At 45.8% G+C, this 20,624-nt stretch overlaps 1 protein-coding gene and 1 pseudogene across 3 annotated transcripts in view; both read right to left on the bottom strand.

The window, feature by feature from the left end:
- The window catches only part of ALKBH8 (alkB homolog 8, tRNA methyltransferase), a 55,979-nt gene extending 54,184 nt beyond the window's left edge, over positions 1 to 1,795 (bottom strand). Inside the window, exon 1 of one of the 3 annotated variants that reach the window (XM_088456656.1) lies at positions 1,702 to 1,795. In XM_088456656.1, coding sequence (XP_088312782.1) covers positions 1,702 to 1,719 — 18 coding nt within the window. In that variant the 5' untranslated portion in view covers positions 1,720 to 1,795. Of the gene's footprint in view, positions 1 to 1,631; positions 1,676 to 1,701 lie in introns of those variants that run through there. The other 2 variants (XM_088456658.1, XM_088456657.1) reach the window with 2 other exon arrangements.
- Positions 1,796 to 7,203: 5,408 nt separating this feature from the next.
- On the bottom strand, positions 7,204 to 17,513 carry LOC148477487 (hydroperoxide isomerase ALOXE3-like; annotated as a pseudogene).
- Between the last annotated feature and the right edge of the window lie 3,111 nt (positions 17,514 to 20,624).

A 20,624-nucleotide genomic window follows, 5' to 3' on the forward strand; every position in this document is an offset into this window, starting at 1 on the left:
GGGAATATCCTGAGTCGGTGCCGGCTAAATTCCGGGTCTGATCCGGATAGGAACTCTGTTCCAACTCCGAGTCAGACCCGGAATTTTGGTGGAAAAGGGGTATAATTTGCTGATTAACGCGAGTATCTCTTCTATATGAAAAAGTAAACCCGGGTCAAAAATCCCAGAATTTCGACCCAGGCATTTACCAGGCTCGGAGACCCGGTAATTTCGACCCAAGTTGACCCTTTCAGACAGAAGAAATACCCGTGTTAATTAGCAAATTACCGTGTTGAAATGTTTGACTCAGTAATTTGCTCTTCTGCCTGAAAGGGTCAACGTGGGTCCCGTTAGGCTGTTTTAGCGGGGCGCCGCGCCCTGCCCTATTTCTGAAAGGCAGAAAGCACCCTGCTCTCCAGCGCGGCGCCCCGCTGAGACAGCCTGCGGGTTCTGTCTTCACCCCACACCAATTATTTTTTTTTTTATTTTATCACTTTTTATTCATTCTTTTTTTAACACAGATCCATGGGAGGATCTCACTGATCCGTCCATGCCTCTGTGTCAAAATTACGTCAGGCATCGTGCGGGTCCGAATGACATATTGTTCAGGCATAAACACTGAACGATATGCCGCGAGTCGGGTACGAGATTGACAGATCTTGCCTGCTGTAAGTAAGATCTGAAAATACGACGCATGACCCGCGGGTACAAGCAACGTTATCGTGAGTGGACACATGATTTGCACCTATTATGCACGATCTGTCGTGCATAATATCGCCTAGTGTGTACGCACTTTCAGAGGGAAGTCCAGGAGCAGAGCATTCTGTCCCTCCCGGAATGGGTCATTATGGGAGCTATGCATTCAAGATTTCACAAATCCGCCAACGTGCGCCTCATCGCGCATAAGTAGCACCTCAAACATCAAATGTCTGCTGCTATTTTGAAATGTTATTTATGTCAGACAATGTAAAGAATGCTTTATGACAAAAGCCTATAGCCATCACTGCAAATATGTAACAACTCATCACGAACCATGTACCCCACCTCAGTACAACGCTGCAGGATGGCATGCAGAAAGCTATTCCTAGCATGCATATAACTCTAATATATTTTTTGACTGCTAATTATTGTGCGTATTTAATATCCTGCTTTCCTGTGAGAAGCCATTCATCATGCTGTGGCACTTTCATTTGAATGAATCTCCCTAATTTATAACTGCAGTACTACACAGGGAAGTTTAGGGCTTATGGGGCAAAGGCAGCTGTATGAAGCTCTGGAAAGTTATAAAGTGGAGAGTGATAAACAACCAGCCTTGCAGCTCCTAACTGTCATGTTACAGGCTGTGTTTGAAAAATGATAGTTGGGAGCTGATTGGTGGGTCGTTTATCGCTCTCCACTTTATCACTTCCCAGAGCTTCATCCATCTGCCCCATAGTGTCGCTAAATGCCAACAGTGAGTGAATCTGCAGCTGCTGGGGAACTACTGACCTCAGCATGACCTGCCAGCCACTCAGTGACACTGCAGCTGCTCTTCCTGCACCTATTATTATCCATCACAGTACACAATCACTCACAGAACCCCCATTAATGTAAAAGCGCCCACACATTAATAATCAGCTTTAGTACCAAGACAATGATCTGCCTGTACACACATGACATTACCAGCTGGCTTTATGCCCCCTAAGCCCATTGCTATAAGTATGCATCCTGCCTGCACGTTACCTTGCTGCAAGAAGCCATGGACAGGAAATGAGTCTAAAAACTACAATTCCCAGAATGCATCAGGCCACTCACTGCCTAATCCACCAGTCAGGGGTGTATTAGGTTCCTGTCTGAGTCTGAGTGAATATCTCACATTATATAACGCGATGCTATTATATTTCTTTCTCTCTTCTATTTGCATTAAGTTTTGCAGATATAACCCTTTGCATTGTATATATAACTTATAGAGTACAGCATTATATAAAGCAATAGGAAACATTGGTAATAACATTTTACTTTCTGGTTGTTGCACTTGATGATACAGCCCATAGATAAAGTCCACTTACAGCTGTCTAGGAGAAAGTAGTGCATACATTGTACACTATCCAATGTATGCTGTTCAGATTAATCCCTTTTAATTGACGAGACATGAAATGGCATACTAGTTTTTAACTGGGTTTTATTCCCAATAATTATAATTTGCTAACCCTGCGTATTGCAGCACTAAGAAGTGACGTACAATAACTTATTAAAAAACATTCTGGGATTGGGGTCGCGCTACTGTGTACAGGTGGAGTGGTCATTGCCGGGTCTTGGTACAAATAATTGATGTTTTAGCAACCGCTCTTTCAGATGATACATCCCAGCGATACTTAATATTTGCATATACCCCCCCTCCTCCCCCCCCCCGGATTAAAGACCGGCAGCAGTGAGGATCCCGAAAGGGGATTTAGGTAAGTAGAACTAACCCTGTCCCCCCCTAACTGTCCCTTAGGTGTGCCTAACCCTAACCTCCCCCCTAGTGCCTAACCCCCCCAAGTGCCTTAACCTAACCCCCCCGTCCCCACAGCCTAAACCTAAGTCTCCCGGGGGGGTGCCTAACCCTAACCTCCCCCGGGGGTTCCTAATCCTAACCCCCCCTTCCCCTAGCCTAACCCTCCCAGGGGGGTGCCTAACCTTAAGTACCCCCCGGGAGCCCCTAACCTAACCCTTCCCCCCCGCGTGGCTGGGCAAGCCCGCTGCCCAGCTTACCTTCGTTCGGTATGCCGGGCGTCAGGTTCCCGGTGTAGGGATAATGATAGAAGTCGGGATTTCGACACCTATCATTAGAGCCCTGCTGGGATTAGACAGTCGGCAGGCCGGCGGTCGGCATTTCATCCGTCAGTTTCCTGACTGCATCCCTATACATTAAATGGGATCATTAGTATAATTTCCCTGCATTGGTATAAGGCACAGTGGCCCTGATTCAGAGCCGGACGCTCTGACAGAGCGCTCGCTCTGAATCAGGGCCGGCCTTCTGAATTTAAGAGCGGCCTCCTGGCCGTTCGCATAGCTGTGGGTAACCACCCACAGCTATAGTGAGTGGCCAAAATGATGGTCGCGATGGTCAAGACCATCGCGACCATCGGGCTTGCAACGAGACCCTTGCGGTAGGGTCTCGTTGCCACAAGCCCTGGAGTGCTTTTGGCTCTATCAGAGCCAAAAGGACTCCCACTGACATCACTTGTGATGTCAGTGGGGCCGGCCCCAGACGGTAGGCGTTCCCATGGGAACGCCTCCGTCTGGGCAGCCACGCCCACCAAAGGGGGCATGCTGTCACTCACCATCGACAGCACGCCCCCTTTGGTGCGAGACCCATAACGACGGCTTGTCCGTCGTTATTCAGGTCTCGCGCATGCGCACGACAGAGCCGCCTCCGTCGTGCGCATGCGCACTTGGCCAACATCGACCCGCTTGCGAGTGGGTCTGAATTAGGCCCAGTGATCCCTATGGCTACATGTATTTTCTGAAAAGTATTGGTGTATTTTCATCAACACATAAATCTTACTAACTGCTTTGGCACTCATTTACATGTGGATGTAAATCAATTTTATGGCACGCCTCTCAGATGTAGCAGTACACGCCCACTTTACCGCCTCGCTCATAGGTGGTGATTTCACAATCTCCCTGAAATGCTTGTTCAAAACTAGGCAAGCATGGTTATAACGGAGGAGTCTTTTATAATCATTTGAAAAAGCATTTCAGGGAGATGTGAAATCACCACCCATGAGCGTGGCGGTAAAGTGGGCGTGTACTGCTACATCTGAGAGGCGTGTCATAACTTTGATTTACATCCAAATGTAAATGAGCCCCAAAGCAGTTAGTAAGATCTATTTGTTGATGAAAACACACTGATACTTTTCAGAAAATGCTATAGGGGTCATACTAATGATGCCATCTGAATGTATATATGTGTTTTTTTTTTTTTAATAGAACAGCTTTCTAATGGGGGTAAGGTGCAATCAGGGAAATTGCTAGACTCTTCAGGGAGTCAGGGAGATTGCTACACTGCACATGCGTATGCATCACACTGCTTGTGTGCGAACTAGCCAGTGCGAACGGGTGAGGGTATGCAGAGTACACGCAGTGTGTACGTAGACCCTTCTGATATTGATTGACAGGAAGTGCCGTTTGTGGGTGGTGATGGGGGGTGGTTGGGCAAACACAGGTGTGCCTGTGCATTGGGACGCCGTCATAGGGGCGTGCATAATTAAGGCAGTGCGGCGGCATACGCAGCCAGGCGACTCGATGCACGCAGGAAGTGGCCAAAATCCTGTGCCAGGTCATCCTCTATTGTGCGTCTGGGTCCAATGGTTCTCGATGTTACCGATGTTTGCGCTATCATGCGTACAGATTGAGCATTGAGTAAAGGGAGATGGGTGGCACTATGTATTGCTGGACATCTGCAATTCTGTGCTGCAGTTGCCGTGCGTATGCATTGATTAGTATATACACGCAGCGGCCGACTGCGTGTATTCTCTCCCAAGCTGAATCAGGCCCTCAGTTCTGCATATTGACTGGATCAACCTTCTCCACTCACATGAGATATCATTATTATTATTATTATCCTTTACATGGCGCCACAAGGGTTCCGCAGCGCCTTACAAAGTACAGAAACAAATGAGCACACAAGACAACAGTTATTAACAGTATAGACAATGCAGGACAAGTACATGATTTATAAACAATGCTGCATAACACCTAAGTAAGCAGCAGTGTGTCAGTAAGCAGTTTTAGGTGCCACGTGAGGAAAGAGGGCCCTGCTCGCGAGAGCTTACATTCTGGGGGAGGGTCAGACAAACGGGTGACACAGTTGGGCTAGATAGTGAGGAAGGAGCATAGAGTACTGGGTTAGGATGAGTGCTGGAAAGCATTGAGGAAATATTGAATAGGTTGAAATGCTGCAGCTGTCCAGCTATGGCCTGTGTTAATACTGCTGAACCATCTGTAAGCCAGTGTCCCCAACACATTGATTTACTAAGAATTGTATTTCACTGAATCATGTTTTTTGATGGTCAATGCATACTGTTTGATCATGTGTTCAGTCATATTGGGCTAAACCAAGTGCCTGTGAGCATTGAGTTCTGCAGAAGCACTGCACAGATCAGGTTGTTCTGTGTTTTTGGTGTAATAAAAAAAATGTAATCAGCACCTCCTTCAAAAAAAACATAACTAGACCTGGACCTCTGAGCCCATTTTGGTACAGGAAAAAAAAAAGTATCGGGGAAGCGGGGTTCCACCTATAACCAGCACCTGGCTGAAAACACCATAGTAGGACCCACAGCACGGGATCCCCCTGCCAAAGTATACCCCAGTCCAGAGCCGTAACTAGACTTTTTGGTGCCCTGTGCCAGAAAGAGCATTGTCGCGCTCCCTCCCGCCCCCTATTTTTCAAATAGGCACGTAAGACGAAACACCCATAAAAAAGGCCATGACCTCATGGGGAAGAGCCAGGGAAAATATAGGGGAGGCCAGGAGATGCTGGGGATAACAGAACAGGAAGCTACAAGTGAGAATGATAAACAGAAAATTGACAGGCCCAAACAGCGCCCCCTGCCCTCCGGTGCCCTGTGCCATGGCACTGGTCGCACTACTCTAGTTACGGCCCTGCCCCAGTCCCAAATCAATCAGACCATTCTCAGACAGTGGAGAATAAAATAGATCCCCATCCCAAAGATCCACCAGCCCAGGGGGGATGTAAGGGTATAAATATAGAAATATTGTTCATTAGTGGGACTACAGGTCCCAGCAACTCTGCCCTGTTTACCCTCTACAGGGAACCTCTGGAAGGGCAAACTCAATACAAATTTAAGTCATAATTTACAAATAGATTCCACAAACTTATACTGAATAGGAACAGATGCAAGTTGTCAAAAATACATTCCACAAGGGTCAAGGTAACTTTTTGGACACACAAGACTGTTCTCCCAACACTACCTTCTAGTTATGTCAGCTTTGGCCGACTCAATTTGGAAGGAAAATTCCACCAGTCGATCAATATTTTCATACAAGTTTTTTTTAAACCTAGACAGTGGTGCGAGTAAGGAGGTATGGGCCAGTACTACCATGAAGAAATGAGTAGCCATTGATCTGTATCCTCTACCACTGGCATAACTAGCAGTGCCTCTGAGTCACAGCACTTAGTGGCGGGACAGATGCCAGGTTGTGTAGTGACCGAGGGCATCCAGCAGCTCCTGGATCATTGGGCATGCCCCCAAAGTGACAAGAAGTCAGGCTTACCAAAACTTGCCCCTGTTTCAGTGCATGCATACAGCAGTCCACAAAAATTTCAGCTACTTACACTACAGCCAATTAAGCCCACTAGCGCAAGACTTTTCTTGTGATCATATACAACCCAGTTTCAAACAATGGTAAGCTGAATTTGTGGGTCCAGGGCCTAACCTCACTTCAACACTATGACAGCCCACCTCTCCAAATTAAACCCCCAATTTGGATCCCTGCAGCGATGAAGACAAGTGAAAAACTTCCAGAGCATATACCTCAAGTCTATGGAGATATCACCAATCCTTAGCTCTGGCAATGGTTTCTTAATTGTATTGTGTCTTGTTTGTGCAGGTGTCACACAAACTTTTATTGACCGTTTGCCTGAAACTGCTGCAAGAGTGATTTTTCAAACTGCAACAAATCACTGGTGGTTTATGTTTCAATCCTTCAAATCACCTAATAAATCCAGTGTCTGCAACACATCAGAGCTGGGCTTTGAATGCTCTGCCCTTAGTCATTCTGCAATCAGGTCCAATAGCTGGCACGTTGTTAGTGTTGGGTTTTGATCAGACAGACTTATGGTGTCAAGATTTTAGCACTATAACAGGCAACACTGACATACATTCCTAGTTGTAGTCTGTAATTTCCATATTGGTGGATGACTAGTTGTACCAAATCTCGACCAGCAGCTGTAGATGTTCAGCATGTGGTTGGATGCAGCACCCCTAACAAGGGATAGTGTACTATAGCCAATTACTGTAGTTATGACTGCTCTCTGGAGTGAATCTCTGGATGTACCCCCATGATATTTTTGTGTATGTTCAGTCTAAGAGCAGACTCTCCTAATCATAGTGAGCTGGTAAAAAAGAACTTCAATGCACAGATTCTGAAATATTTAATTGTTCACAAATATCTTCTGACAATTAATTTGAAAACACTACATTCACAGGGTCTGTAGATCCACTGCCACTTTTCCTGTTATACAGAAACACGGTTTTCAATCACGCTCGGGTCCAAGTAGGGATATGGCAAACTCATGCTGCTGTTCCGCACTTTAATGGATTGGGAAATCTCAGCCAGCTGCCTCTGGAAATCCTTTATAAATGCCTGTGGAGCCTCCTCTGTAAAACGCACATCAGGGTAATCCCCCAGACATCTCTAGAGGGGAATGAGAAGTATTAAAGATGACATCATTTCAACAAGGTCCATTTGCCACACATTACAAAGTTATATGCACATTAGTAGATTATGGGGTTATTTAGTAGTCTATGGATTTGGTCAATATCCCCAGAACACGTAAGTACTAGATCAGCTTATTGCAATATTCATACTGGCTCCCAGTACTCAGCCTGTCTATTGGCTCATTGCTAAGCAGCCACACCGTGGTTAGGCCATTACTGATAGTGTTTACTTCAGGCAATGCAGCCAGGATACTCTGGGATGTGCTGACGCCTTTTACCATGGGCGGGGGATTTTTCATTGATGTGGGACCATTGGGCATCCAGGCATAGAAGTCAAACTGCAATGGAAACACAGCTCTGAATCCCAGTCAGTGACAGAAACTCATAATACATTACAAGCCAAGCTCATTTAGATTGGTCAATCTGGTCTCCAAATCAAGGATAGATTATGAAAGACCACACAGGATACCAAGAACCCCACATATTGTAAAGCTGTGATGATCTGACCCTCACCTGACCACTGTTGACAGTTGCATGCTGAGCAGAACAAGTGAAGATCACCATGGTCAGGTACTTGGTCAGAGTCTCCTTGGTCTCCAAGGATGATGGCATTCCTATCAAAGGAAATACTCCATTGGTCAACTACACATTAAAACATTCTTTATCCAAAAACTACAAATGTCTTACAGTGTTCCAAAACCCAAATGCCAATTCATGTCCCAAGGACAAATGTTCAAAGTGGCCATGTGTTTAGAAATTTCTGATGTAACTGACCTATTTGGTGGTGCATGACCTTTTGGTAATACCAGGATTCCCAACATTTGAAAGACCAGGTTGGCTCATTGTGGACACCATGTTTGTTTGTGATATGGCATCACAAGAACAAGAAGTCACTTACCAGTAGATTTAGACTCCAAGAAACCTTCTTTGAAGATCTGCCACCCAGGCCTGAAGTTCAGGGTCTGCACTGTTAGCCACATCACTCATAGTAGTAATTAACAATGTTGGACACAAAGCTGAAGTTGGATAAAGCAAGAGGTATAATCAGTGTAATCAAGTATGGATGATGCACACAAGTGATTAGTGTTTAATAATCTAGCTATATAGAATTCCCTTGATTAAATCGGTTGGCAACATGAAGGTTTTCACTATCCTACTGCATGTTTACACTATGACCAGTGGGAGGCCATTTTATTAAAAGATGGGAAATTAAGGGCCTGATTCAGAGCCGGACGCTCTGACAAGAGCGCTCGCTCTGAATCAGGGCCCTTCTACCTAAAATTGGAGCGGCCTCCTGGCCGCTCGCATAGCTGTGGATGACCACCCACAGCTTATGCGAGCGGCCAAAAAGATGGTCGCGATGGTCAAGACCATCGCAACCATTGGGCTTGCGACGAGACCCTGCGGTAGGGTCTCGCTGCCGCAAGCCCAGGAGTGCTTTTGGCTCTATCAGAGCCAAAAGCACTCCCACTGACATCACTAGTGGAGTGGGAACGCCTCCGTCTGGGCAGCAACGCCCCTGGCACGCCCACCAAAGGGGGCGTGCTGTCACTCACCATCGACAGCACGCCTCCTTTGGTGCGAGACCCATAACGACGGCTTGGCTGACGCTATTCGGGTCTCGCGCATGCGTACGACGGAGCTCCCTCCGTCGTGCGCATGCGCACTAGGGCACCATCGACCCGCCTGCGAGCGCTCAGTGCTCGCGAGCGGGTCTGAATCAGGACCTAAGTCCTCTCCCTCTGGATAAGCAGCTGGAACAGGAGGGTGTTTTATAGAACTACCTCTACAGCCGACCAGATCTTCATCCCATCATCCCTGTACAGGTAATTGGGAATGGACTCCACTCCTCTTGCCTGGATGTCATCAGGGAGACAGAGGCTGCTGTAAGTGACCCCATCTATTGCTTTTTTCAACAGTATTGGAATCCCTCTTTTTCCAGTTACTATAGCCTGAATAAAAAAAAAAAGAATATGTTGGACGTATGGCTCAAATATACAAGCTGCAGCATTGAACTTGAACAGTTATTGAGCGATTGCAAGCTTTTACACACCATTTAAACCCCTGTGAGCTGGCAGAGTTTTCTGTAACCATTGTATAATAAATGATCTTATCTGATCAAAGAGGCCCCCAGGACAAATGAGGTGAGCTCTGGAAATTACATTGATCTCAAGGGTGATAATGAAGGTGTGGAATAATTAGCTGGGAAAGTAGGAATATAAGCATTAGAATCCCATCTGATATAGACCTTCATGAGTAGTGGACATTTTAAAACATATTGTGGATATTATATATCATATATTCAATTAATTGTTCTAGCATTAGCAGCCATGACTTCTAGGTCAATATAAGGCCACAATTTGACATTTAAATGTATAGTACGTTAGAGTTTTCTACTGTTAGGCAGTAGAATATGGTGTTCCCCATGCTAGATGACACCTCTCAAGCCTCCGTATTAAAAAGACAGCATTAGCCCATTTATAGAGCCCCTGCCCCGAGAGCCACACCATGACAATGGTTTAAAACCAGATCTCACCTTGTAGATTGGGTGGCCCATTGGGAGTTGTCTGGTGGTTGCAATGTTGAAGACCTCAGCAAAGAGATGAGTGCGGAGAAGGTGAGTGTCCAGTTCATGCACCTGGAAGTCAGAATTGTGCACCCAGAGTCTTTGCCAGTAGCCAGTCGAATTCAGCGTCACTGGGCAGGAAGATTGGAGCATTCTCTCCTGGGGTTTGAGCCAACTGTAATAGAGACATATCTGTAACTACAGCACCATCTAAAACCACACAATTATCCTCTGCCATTGGACTTATAAGTGGGCAATATATAAAAACTGCAGGCCAAATGTAATAGGGTGTCTGTTTTGGTAAATTGCGAGTTTGGTGCTAAACTCGCAATTTTTCACAACTCTCCAATGTAATAGGGTGTCTGTTCACTGAAACTCGCATCTTTCAGAGTTACTAAAACTCCCCATTCTCAAACTCGCATCCAGATGTTTTCACATTGAAAATAATCAACTCGCCCAATGTAATAGAGTGTCTGTTTCAGACTCGCAAAAAAAAGATTACCAAAAGTCCCCAAATAATAGACCTGCTTCAGGCTAGCGAGTACATCCTGAGCAGGTCAGATTAACACAGAAACATGCACATATCCATGAGATATGTACATGTTTCTGTGTGTACTTATGTAAAATGTTTTTAAATTTAAAAAAAATGACGTGCACCCCCTCCCCAAAAGCATAACCAGCCCCGGGCTTTATAAAGCCTGTTCTGGTTCTAAAAATACAGGGGCCAAAATGTGTAGGGGGCCCCTGTATATTAAGAACCAGCACAGGGCTTTGTTGAGCTGGTCCTGGTTCTGGAAAATCAGGGGACAAAACGAGTAGGGGGTCCCCTGAAAATTTCAGAACCAGCACCGAACTCTTTCTAGCGGGGGGATAATGCCACAGCCAGGGAAAACCTTTCACAGGTTTCCTCGACCAAAGCATTATCCCTGACCGTTAGTCAGTCCAGGCCGGGGATCCCTGGGGAGTTGGGTACCCCCCCAATAAAGGGGTACCCCTCTCCAGGGCACCCCAGGTCTAGACTGATAGCCCGGGGCTATCCCCGGCACCCTATGCCCGTGGGTGCTGGGTTGATAGTGTAAAGTGTAAAAATAAAGTTTCCATATTGTCTTTAGTTGTAGAACCAAAAGTACCAGCAAGCCTTCCCTGCATGCTGGTATTTGGATAACCACAAATACCAGCATGCGGGGCATTATGGGCCCGCTGGCACTTGTAGTTCCACAACTAAAGAAATACGTAAATAAACAAACATACACCGTGAAAGTATAATTTTAATAAAACATACATGCACACTCACACTCACACTCACACATACTCACCTAGTATCCGAAGTAATCCATAGGGATGTACCTGAAAAAAAAAAAACATACTCACCTCTCCTATGCGTCGATCATGTCCACTTCTCCAAGTAGGCAATCCAGGGGTTAAAATAAAAAAAAGGAAAAAACCCGATCCATGCTGGACTGAGCAAAGGTATGTGTGTAGTACACATACCTTTGCTCCGCGTAAATGACCGGGGCACACGTGTGCCCCGTCAGTGAAGGGGCCGCCAGCCAATCAGGGAGCATCTCCGTCGGAGCAGCTCCCTGATTAGCTGAATGCGGCCAGCCTGTGTCTCCCATAGACTTCTATGGTGAGAAATCCCCATTGAAGTCTATGGTGGGAACCGCTACATCGTAGCCGCAAGATTAACTGAGGTTAATCATGTGGTTACATCAATGATACAATGTCGCGACATAGAGTGCTGGCATAGAGTCTGTCTACCGCATTGAAGTCTATGGGGAAGCACCATTTGGCTTCGAGCTGTGACAGATGCAATCAGCCCATTGATTTCAATAGGACTTGAAATTGGTGCCCGAGCCAAAACCGCGAGATCCAACAGCGGGATCTCGAGGTTTTGACTCAGATAGGGAACTGAGGCAGACAGGAAGATCCGAGCTAAGTCTCGGATTCCAGAAGTTCATATTCTAAGGAATCCGAACCGCTCATCTCTAATAGGAACATGGTTTAGTCTGTGCAATGACACCCTAAATCTATGTAGACATTAGCATATGAAGACTTGCCTGGATGACTATTGGGACAAGTTGATCTTGAGTATTTTTCCACAGAAGACACATAGGAACAGCGATGTATTGTGGCTTTCCATTTATAGAATTAGCGGGGGCACCCTGCAGAACCTTCTAGTATGCCAGGATGATATTGTCGTCCTGCAAGACACAAGCACCAGTTTACTGCAGGGCATCAGTTTTGGGCTACCAATGCCCCTTAAGATTAAAAAGACAGTATGTCTCATGGCCACCAATTCCTAGAAATAGGTACCCCACCTCTAGTTCTTTCTGAAGACTGGTGGTGGTCCCCAGAGATGCAGCCACCATGTTATCACCGACTGGGAAGTTCAGGGATTTGAGAGTATTTTCTGATAAGCGCAGGGTTAATTCCATTTAGATACTGGCTACCGAAAAGTAATCCTCCTTCCAGATCTCAGCTACTACATCTGGGGATAAATGAACATTTACTCAATCATTCAGTGCAAGCTTAGTGACTACCAGGATAGCCTTGCTCTTAACAGAAGTCTTGTTCTAATGTGAGGCACCTATTTTGCATAAGGAGGATACATAGGTAAAACTAGATTATGTTGCTCCCTCATCTGAGATATCCACCTTACAGTAACAGCCTGAACATAAGTGACCAAAAAATAAATAAAAAGTTAGTCTTCAGACATTCAGGCAGGAGACCAGTTTGATATCTTCTGTATCAGTCCATGATTCTGTACACATTGTGGAGGGCTGCAACTAAGGGGGCAAGTGACCCGGGTGCCGGACTTGAGGGGGTGAAGGGGAGAGGCTCCCGGGAGGCTAGGTTGCTGTTCTTGTGGGTTTGGAGCCGCATCCCGGCCTTGAGAGGCACAGAGACATTTAGTCTAATGTGGTGCTGGTCACAAGTCAATCAGTGCTCGCGGACCGGCAGCAGAGGCTGCCGGTCCGTGAGTGGTGCCACATTACAATGTTGGCAGTACTGACCGTTCCCCAGTTTATGGCAGCCCTGTCCCACACCACCCGGAGCTCACCCACCACACAGCCCCGGCAGGTAAGAGAAGGGGCCTTACTGTGGCTTAATGTAAAAGAGGCCTTACTGTGGCATAATGAGTAAGGGGCCTTACTGTGGCATAATGTTATAAGGGTCATTAATGTGTGGCATAATGTGTTATAAGGTGCATTATTGTGTCACAAAACCACACACCCTTTTCGTACGTTTTGTTGTATTTTCTTGGGGGCGCCAATTTATGGCCTTGCCCCGGGTGACAAAAATCCTAGTTTCGGCCCTGCATTGTGAAAGCTGCTTCATTTCAAGGCCCCTGTAAACGCAAGTAGTTCCTTGATGTAGATTTAAACTTATTCTGACATGTACCTGAAATAGATTTAATCCTCCAAAGCCCTACAGATCCCTGCAATGATTTGGGGACAAACCAATATAAATCTTCATTCCCCAATTACAAAATTAAGACATCTCTTGGCTGTTCAAGCGGGACTTGCAAATTGCTATGAAGGTTCTTATGACACTATTGCCCCATGCCTCAGTACATCTCCAGGAACAAAGTTATATTGTTCTAAGCTTACTATACCAATCCATTACCACTAAGCGAATACAATTAATATGGCATATGCCTAGTAACTGGCAGATTCAGGAGTATAGGAGTTTGTGAAAGCAAAGACGGACTTCTCTGAAACTGGAGTAAGCTATTCTACTTCTCCTATGGTATAATACCAACTGCATACAATAGTTGGTTACATATACATACATGGATGCCTGGGTGTAGCCAAAGCTGCTCAGTTTTAAGTAGGAATACTGGGCCTGATTCAGACCCGGACGCTATTTGCGGCCACTCGCTCTCAAAAAGGGGCCGTCTATGCAAAACATGCGCTCGCTCTTTGCGGCGTAAGGACGCCTCTATGTCTTAGTGGAGGAGGGCTTATTGCGCTCGCAAGTGTTTAAAGATGCCCCCTTGCCACTCGCAACAAACGTCATCTCTGGGAAATGTAGGATTAATCGGGACCATCGGGAGCCATCTGAGCTGCTCGCAGCACTTAAGGTAGACCTAGCCTCCCGCAAGCAGTGCGAGCAGTTCATGGAAAAATTATCCAAGTCACATGTTCAATGACGCTACTTTGCTAATTATGCACACCCATTAAACTCCGTTCTGACGGTTGGGCACGCCTGCGTTCGCACATCCACTCCCCCGTTCACAAGCACCTTCCCGTGTTACCACCCACAAACAGCACTGTCACTCAAGATAGCGTCCCGACTGCGGGCTACGGGCGAGCACTTTCCCATCGCACTGACTGGTTCGCACACGCGCATTGCGAATTATACGCATGCGCAGATTGAGAAAAATTGCTCAATGCGAGCGAGTGCAGCAAAGCGAATGGGTCTGAATCAGGCCCACTGGTCATTAATGGAGAGCTCCACAACATTTTCTACATCAATGCAGTGAGGGACACCTTCTGCATAACATCTCCACCGGAGGGAAACAAAGGTTAATGCTATAGAAAAGATTCAGTTGGGTTATTCCTAAATGGACCAGGTCTTTCTCCTTTCATATAAATGCCTAGTATATTGAGAAGCAAAGAGATACATACAAGAGCTGCAGTCACCTCTGCTGCCCCCCAGGATGGCCCCTTTTCACTGTACATTATAAACAGACAGCAACATAGTCTATGGTCAAAATATTGTCTACATTAAGTGCAGTGGCTCCAGCAAGTAGACTGAATTGGGTGGTTGTGCACTATTCAGAACAAAGCACCACAACTATAGCCAAATATCCCACAAACTCCATTTTATAGTTTAGGGCAGAGGTTCTCAAACGCAGGCCTCCAGGCACCCCAGCAGTTCAGGTTTTAGAGATATCCATGGTTGAGCGGAGGTGGTTAAAGCAAATTGCTTGAGGTACTAATTAAGTCACCTGTGGTCAAGCATAGATATCCTTATCACCTGGACTGTTAGGGTGCCTTGAGGACAGAGTTTGGGAGCCTCTGGTTTAGGCACAAGAGGCAGGTAGATTTTAATTTTGGCTTCTGGCTCTCTAAAAAAAAAATGCCATAAAGGAAATAGACATTTAGCAATTGGTGCATAATATCATTCAGCTCTGTCCTGGCATCAGGGGCTGGCTGGCAACTTTCAGCCTGGGGGGCAAGCACAAGCACGTGGCCCCGGCTTTTCTATCAGCACACTGTGAAGCATTCTGGAACTTGGCCCTGATAGGGTAATGCCATCTACATATGGCATTACCCTATAGTAGCCTATGGGGTACAATTTAGCAAATTCTTCTACAGCGAGGTGCTCCGGATCTGATAGCCGCGCATGTACAGTGTTGTGCACCATGGACCTGAACCAGGAAGCAGTGTGATAGTATTACACTATGACACTGCTTCCAGCTCTTTAACAGGACAGGCTCTTATTGGAGCCCATCTCCTGGCAAGAGACGTTTAGTAAATGTATGTGAAAATATTAACATTACAAATTTGCCAAAAAATATTTATCACATCCAATTTAAAAATGTGGATTGTGATAAATATGCCCCTTGGTAACAGAAAATTGTGCTTACCTGCTCTCCTTAGGTTCAGTTTTGTGGCGTTGAACGCGATTGATCCTCCATCCATTCACACTAAGGGCCATAAACAATTAGCTGCGAAAAAAGCAAAAACTTAACGTCGGAGAAGTTTTTGCAAAATTTACGTGTTTTGGTGCGATATTTTCGTGTATTTTTTTCTATGCGCGCTCCCATTTTTCGCACTACAAAGACGTGAAAATGCATTTGCACAACAAACTAGCGAAAAGTACAGGTAATTTGGGGAAATCGGTCTGTACCCCACAAAAAGCCTAAATGACATAGTAAATCAATATATAAGTGTATTAGTGACCCCAAGAAAAGTATTTGGGGTTCTTAAACTGAGTTAAATGGCTGTTTTATGCATATTTGTATAACATTGGAAAAATTATAAAACACAAGTTTTTGGGGCCAAAATAAATACTGCACTTAAATTAGGTATTTATGAAAACGGGTGCAAGTATATTTTGTGTCCTAAAGGGGCGTGGAAAAATACACCTGGTGCAACCATTTACAATGTTTAAAATACATGTCCCATCCATAGAACCCCCCAAAATATCCGACCTTTTACTTGAAATCCATTTTCCAACACGTTTAATATTTCACCCCAAAATTATGTTATTATTGGCCAAATTAAAAAAATATTTTTGCCTAAGTTGCCTTTAGGGACATAGGGGTCCCCACATTTGTTAACCAAAAATAGGGATTTTGCAATTTTTTCACCTGCCCTAAGAGGGTGAAAACAGCAATTTTTTGTCTATGGAGTTTTTGCACATGAAAAAACTTCAGCAATAGCATTGCACAATACGCAGTTTTGTGCGAAAACTTTGCACCTGTGAACACTTATAGCCAAAACACGGCTTTTCGTGGCTAATTGGATATGGACTTAATTCTGATTGCAGCCACCAGCCATGCTGTAAGGGGAAAAGGGCACACATGTGGGGAGGGAGCATAGGTACATGTGAGTAAAGAGGCCAGAGGCACAGATTGAAAGGGTTGTGTAGCAGAAATTTATCAGACAATAATGAAATACTGAAGGGGAAAAGTTAACAGTGGGAGAGACGGCAGAGGGAGAGCGGACAGTAATTGACACTGCAGGGGAGAATGGGACAGTGAGAGAGACGGCAAGGGAAAAAGGTACAGTGAGAGACGGCAGGGGATAAGGGGACAGGGGGAGATACTGCAGGGGAGAAAGGGACAATGAGGGAGACTGCAGGAGAGAAAGGGACAATGAGGGAGACTGCAGGGAAGAAAGGGACAGTGAAAGAGACTGCAGGGGAAAAAGGGACAGTGAGAGAGACTGCAGGAGAGAAAGGGACAGTGAAAGAGACTGCAGGGGAGAAAGGGACAGTGAGAGAGACTACAGGGGAGGAGACTGTTAGAGAGACTGCAGGGGAGAAGGGGACAGTGAGAAAGACTGCAGGGGAGAAGGGGGCAGTGAGAAAGACTGCAGGGGAGAAGGGGACAGTGAGAAAGACTGCAGGGGAGAAGGGGACAGTGAGAAAGACTGCAGGGGAGAAAGGGACAGTGAGAGAGACTGCAGGGGAGAAGGTGACAGTGAAACAGATTGCAGAGGAGAAAGGGGACAGAGAGAGACTACAAAGGAAAGGGACAGTGAAACAGATTGCAGAGGAGAAAGGGACAGAGAGAGACTACAAAGGAAAGGGACAGTGAAACAGATTGCACATGAGAAAGGGACAGAGATAGACTACAAAGGAAAGGGAGTACCTCTGTGGTATGGTGTGCTCCGCAGCTACAGTGCCAGCCTTCTTCTGTGCCATGCCAATGAAAGCAGGGACTCAGAGGAAGGAAGAGAAGAGAGGAAGAGAGCTGGGGGCGGGCTACTGCAGAGCCGAGGAAGTGATGCTGATCTGGTGGGGGGACTGAGGGAAACATGTCTGTGACAGGGGTTACCTCCCAGGGCAGGTTCTTCAATCATAATCCAGCCCTTCTGCAGTCACTGATCAGAGGAGCAGTTTGTAGTTTAAATCCCCGGCCACATTCCATCTGCTCCTGTCCTAAACACTTGTAACTCCTGAACCCCTGACGGCCCCGTCTGTATAAGCCGGCCCCTTCCCAGCCTAACTTCACTGTTCCACAGCCGACACTGACAGCCAAGAGGCAGATTGGGGAACTTTCCCGGCTGTCAGGCATAGTACACAGACAGCGCTGCTGTGGCCCTAGTTCTGCACAATTGTACAGGCCTGGGGGGCAGATGGCACCCTGCCCCCCCGGCCCAGCCCACCACTGCCTGGCATAATAGGATCCATTTGTGAGAACTGGTGCACAAGACAAGTTGTTGTAGCACCTGCCAATGCCTGAACGATCAGCGATACGCTGGCAAGTATGGACGATAGCGTCCATTGGCCGTGCATGCTGCCCAACCTGCTCGATATCGAGCAGGTGGCTATAGTTGGTAGGCAGTTGGTGGTGTGTTGGATGAACTATAAGTTTGCCAGAGGGGTAGATGTACATGTGGTACCCCGCCAAGGTGAAGATAATTAATGGAGTGGGTGTAAGCTGGAGTTACCTCTGTAATGGAGACACCTCCTCACTTCTTCCTTCTGTGGCAACTCTTAGCTAAGACCACACCCTGGCAGAGAGGCAAGGACCCCACCATTACCCCAAGCTCAGTGACCGATAATTGTTATGAACAAAAAGAAAAGTTTATTTAACTCCAGTCCAGGACTGCAATGCTGGGATACCTGTTCTTTTTAAATGTTGTATTTCAGTTAAACAAATATACAAACTACCTCCACAATTCTGCAGTACAATGTATAAATTAATTAACTATACTACTATCTATTGGTTTTGATATCCTTGGCTGCTAACATTTATAACTGCTCCCTTTTACCTTTACTTACTCACTATATTAAAAACACTATATAGCACATGTAAAACAATACTAGCAATACATTTTGTTTAGATCCTTATAAGCTTATATGCTGTCTTGAAAGTCCGGATCACCATTTATCACAATAGTCCTATTAGCTGCAACTAAATAGCTGATGCGGTGGTGCACATAGTTTAGTATCAGTTACTTTTTGTTATTGTCACAAGCTGATAACTGGCTGTGATTCATAAGTTGCTGCAGTTCCTTATTGAAAGAAAGTCACTGTTGGGATACAGTTGTGTCACTATCCAATTTTAATATTGAGGTGAAAACTTTGCCTGTAAACTACAGCCTTCTCCCACTGCCAGTCGCTGGGTCACTGCACTGTATGGATGGGGCAATTTACCTCAACTCTCACAGAATAGGATGAAGCCTCAGATACATTGAGGGGTGGAGCGGCTACATGTGATCTATTCTCTGGCGACTCCCACCTTAGACTTTGGGTCAGCCTCAGCCCTCCTTTCCTTGGCAGCTCTAGTATCCCTCAGGTCAGTTGCCTGTATCAAAGTCCTGATCTCTGCAGACCTGACAGGAACGCTGGGGACACAGATGCCTCCGCCTGAGGTTCCTCTCCAAAAAACCGTCCTCAGCACCACCTCACAGCATCGCTCTGGCCGGACTAACTGCCACTAGCTTCCAACTGTCACTTCCCTACCACCTGACCCTGATCATGTGACCTGCTCCTGTCCTCTTGACCAGCTGCAGAGGTTGCCGATATGACAGGCACATGCAGTGCAGAAGTGATGCACAGTGTAAGGTATAATATTTCACATAGCAGGGTATTACATACTCCCTCGCTGAAAATATGCGTGTCCTCACGCTATTACTTAAAACATCTTATATTCATATTTCATAAGAACATTAACTATTTCACACATTAAATTCACAGGCTAATGTCTATACTGAACAGGTCTAGTACCTTTTGTCCTCTTTCCCAACTTTCCCAAAACCTACTGCATAATTAATGCTATCTCACTGGAACTTATTTTAGTATACTCATGGTCTGGGAATTTCTACTTTGATGGAACAGATGATGGGATATTTTTGGCTAGACTGCATAATTCCCCCAACCTCAGCCTCTCTGCTATGGGTGGGTCTGAAACTCTGCTTGTATCTCGCTTGTATCCAACTTCACATGCATCTTGCTTGTGGTAGGAATCCATTGTGTAATTGTTTTCATCTCCTCGTGGATGCCTCTGAGGTATTGGCTCTTCAAAGGAAGATAATTGATCTGTCCTCTGTAAGTGCTGACACGTCACTCCATGGTACTGTTCCATCTCTGGGTTAACTACCTCTTCCTTGACCGTATTTAATTCCACGTCTGGGATAATCACCAGGTCTTCTACTCTAGATTGCTCGACCTCTGAGCTTAACTCCTCATCTATATTCTTAAATTGATCACTATCAACAAGCACGGGAACACTAGCATACTGTGATAGATGTCTATATGGCTGCCTCCACTGATTCAGGATATGGTAGTGTCTCCTATATGGCCTCTGCTGGTAATATCGTCTGTGGATTGGATAATGCCAATGATGATTGTGATCAGATGCATATCTGCTGCCCTGGACTGGAACACCCCCAGGACCTGTCACATTAATGGCCTTGACACCCTTCTCCCCATTCACAACATTGAATTCAACTGTCTCTCCAGCTCCCACACTGCGGAGGTGCTTCCTGGGGTTGTTTCTCTTAATTGCAGTATAGTGTACAAATACATCTTTCTTGGTGTCATTTCGGTTTATGAATCCATAACCACATTGTACACTGAACCACATGACTTGACCAAAAATTTTTCTTGCACTGGATGGTAGAACACTGCCTGCACATGGTCTGCTGACCATTTTTATATTGTTCTGCAATATTGGACTGACACTCACATCCTGGGGTTGATCTTCTTCAAAGATGGAACCAATTCTCTCTAGCTCTTCCTGTGGGTTAGTCCTGGGCCTTAGGACTTCTGAGTTAAAATATTCTTGTTGGTGGCATTTGCACTCAACATGTCCACTCTGGTTGCAGCGCCTATAGATAGGCCGACCCTGTTTGTCAAAGTTGTCAGTAGCTCGTCGTCCATAATTCAAAGTTGCCTCCCATCTGTCATAATATCTTTTAGATTGATAGGCTTTCTCTTCCCTTCTGTGTCTCTCCTTTAAGCTC

The sequence above is a fragment of the Taudactylus pleione genome, unplaced genomic scaffold, assembly GCF_031769625.1.
Source record: "Taudactylus pleione unplaced genomic scaffold, aTauple2 ptg000711l, whole genome shotgun sequence".
In the NCBI taxonomy this organism is placed as follows: Eukaryota; Metazoa; Chordata; class Amphibia; order Anura; family Myobatrachidae; genus Taudactylus; species Taudactylus pleione.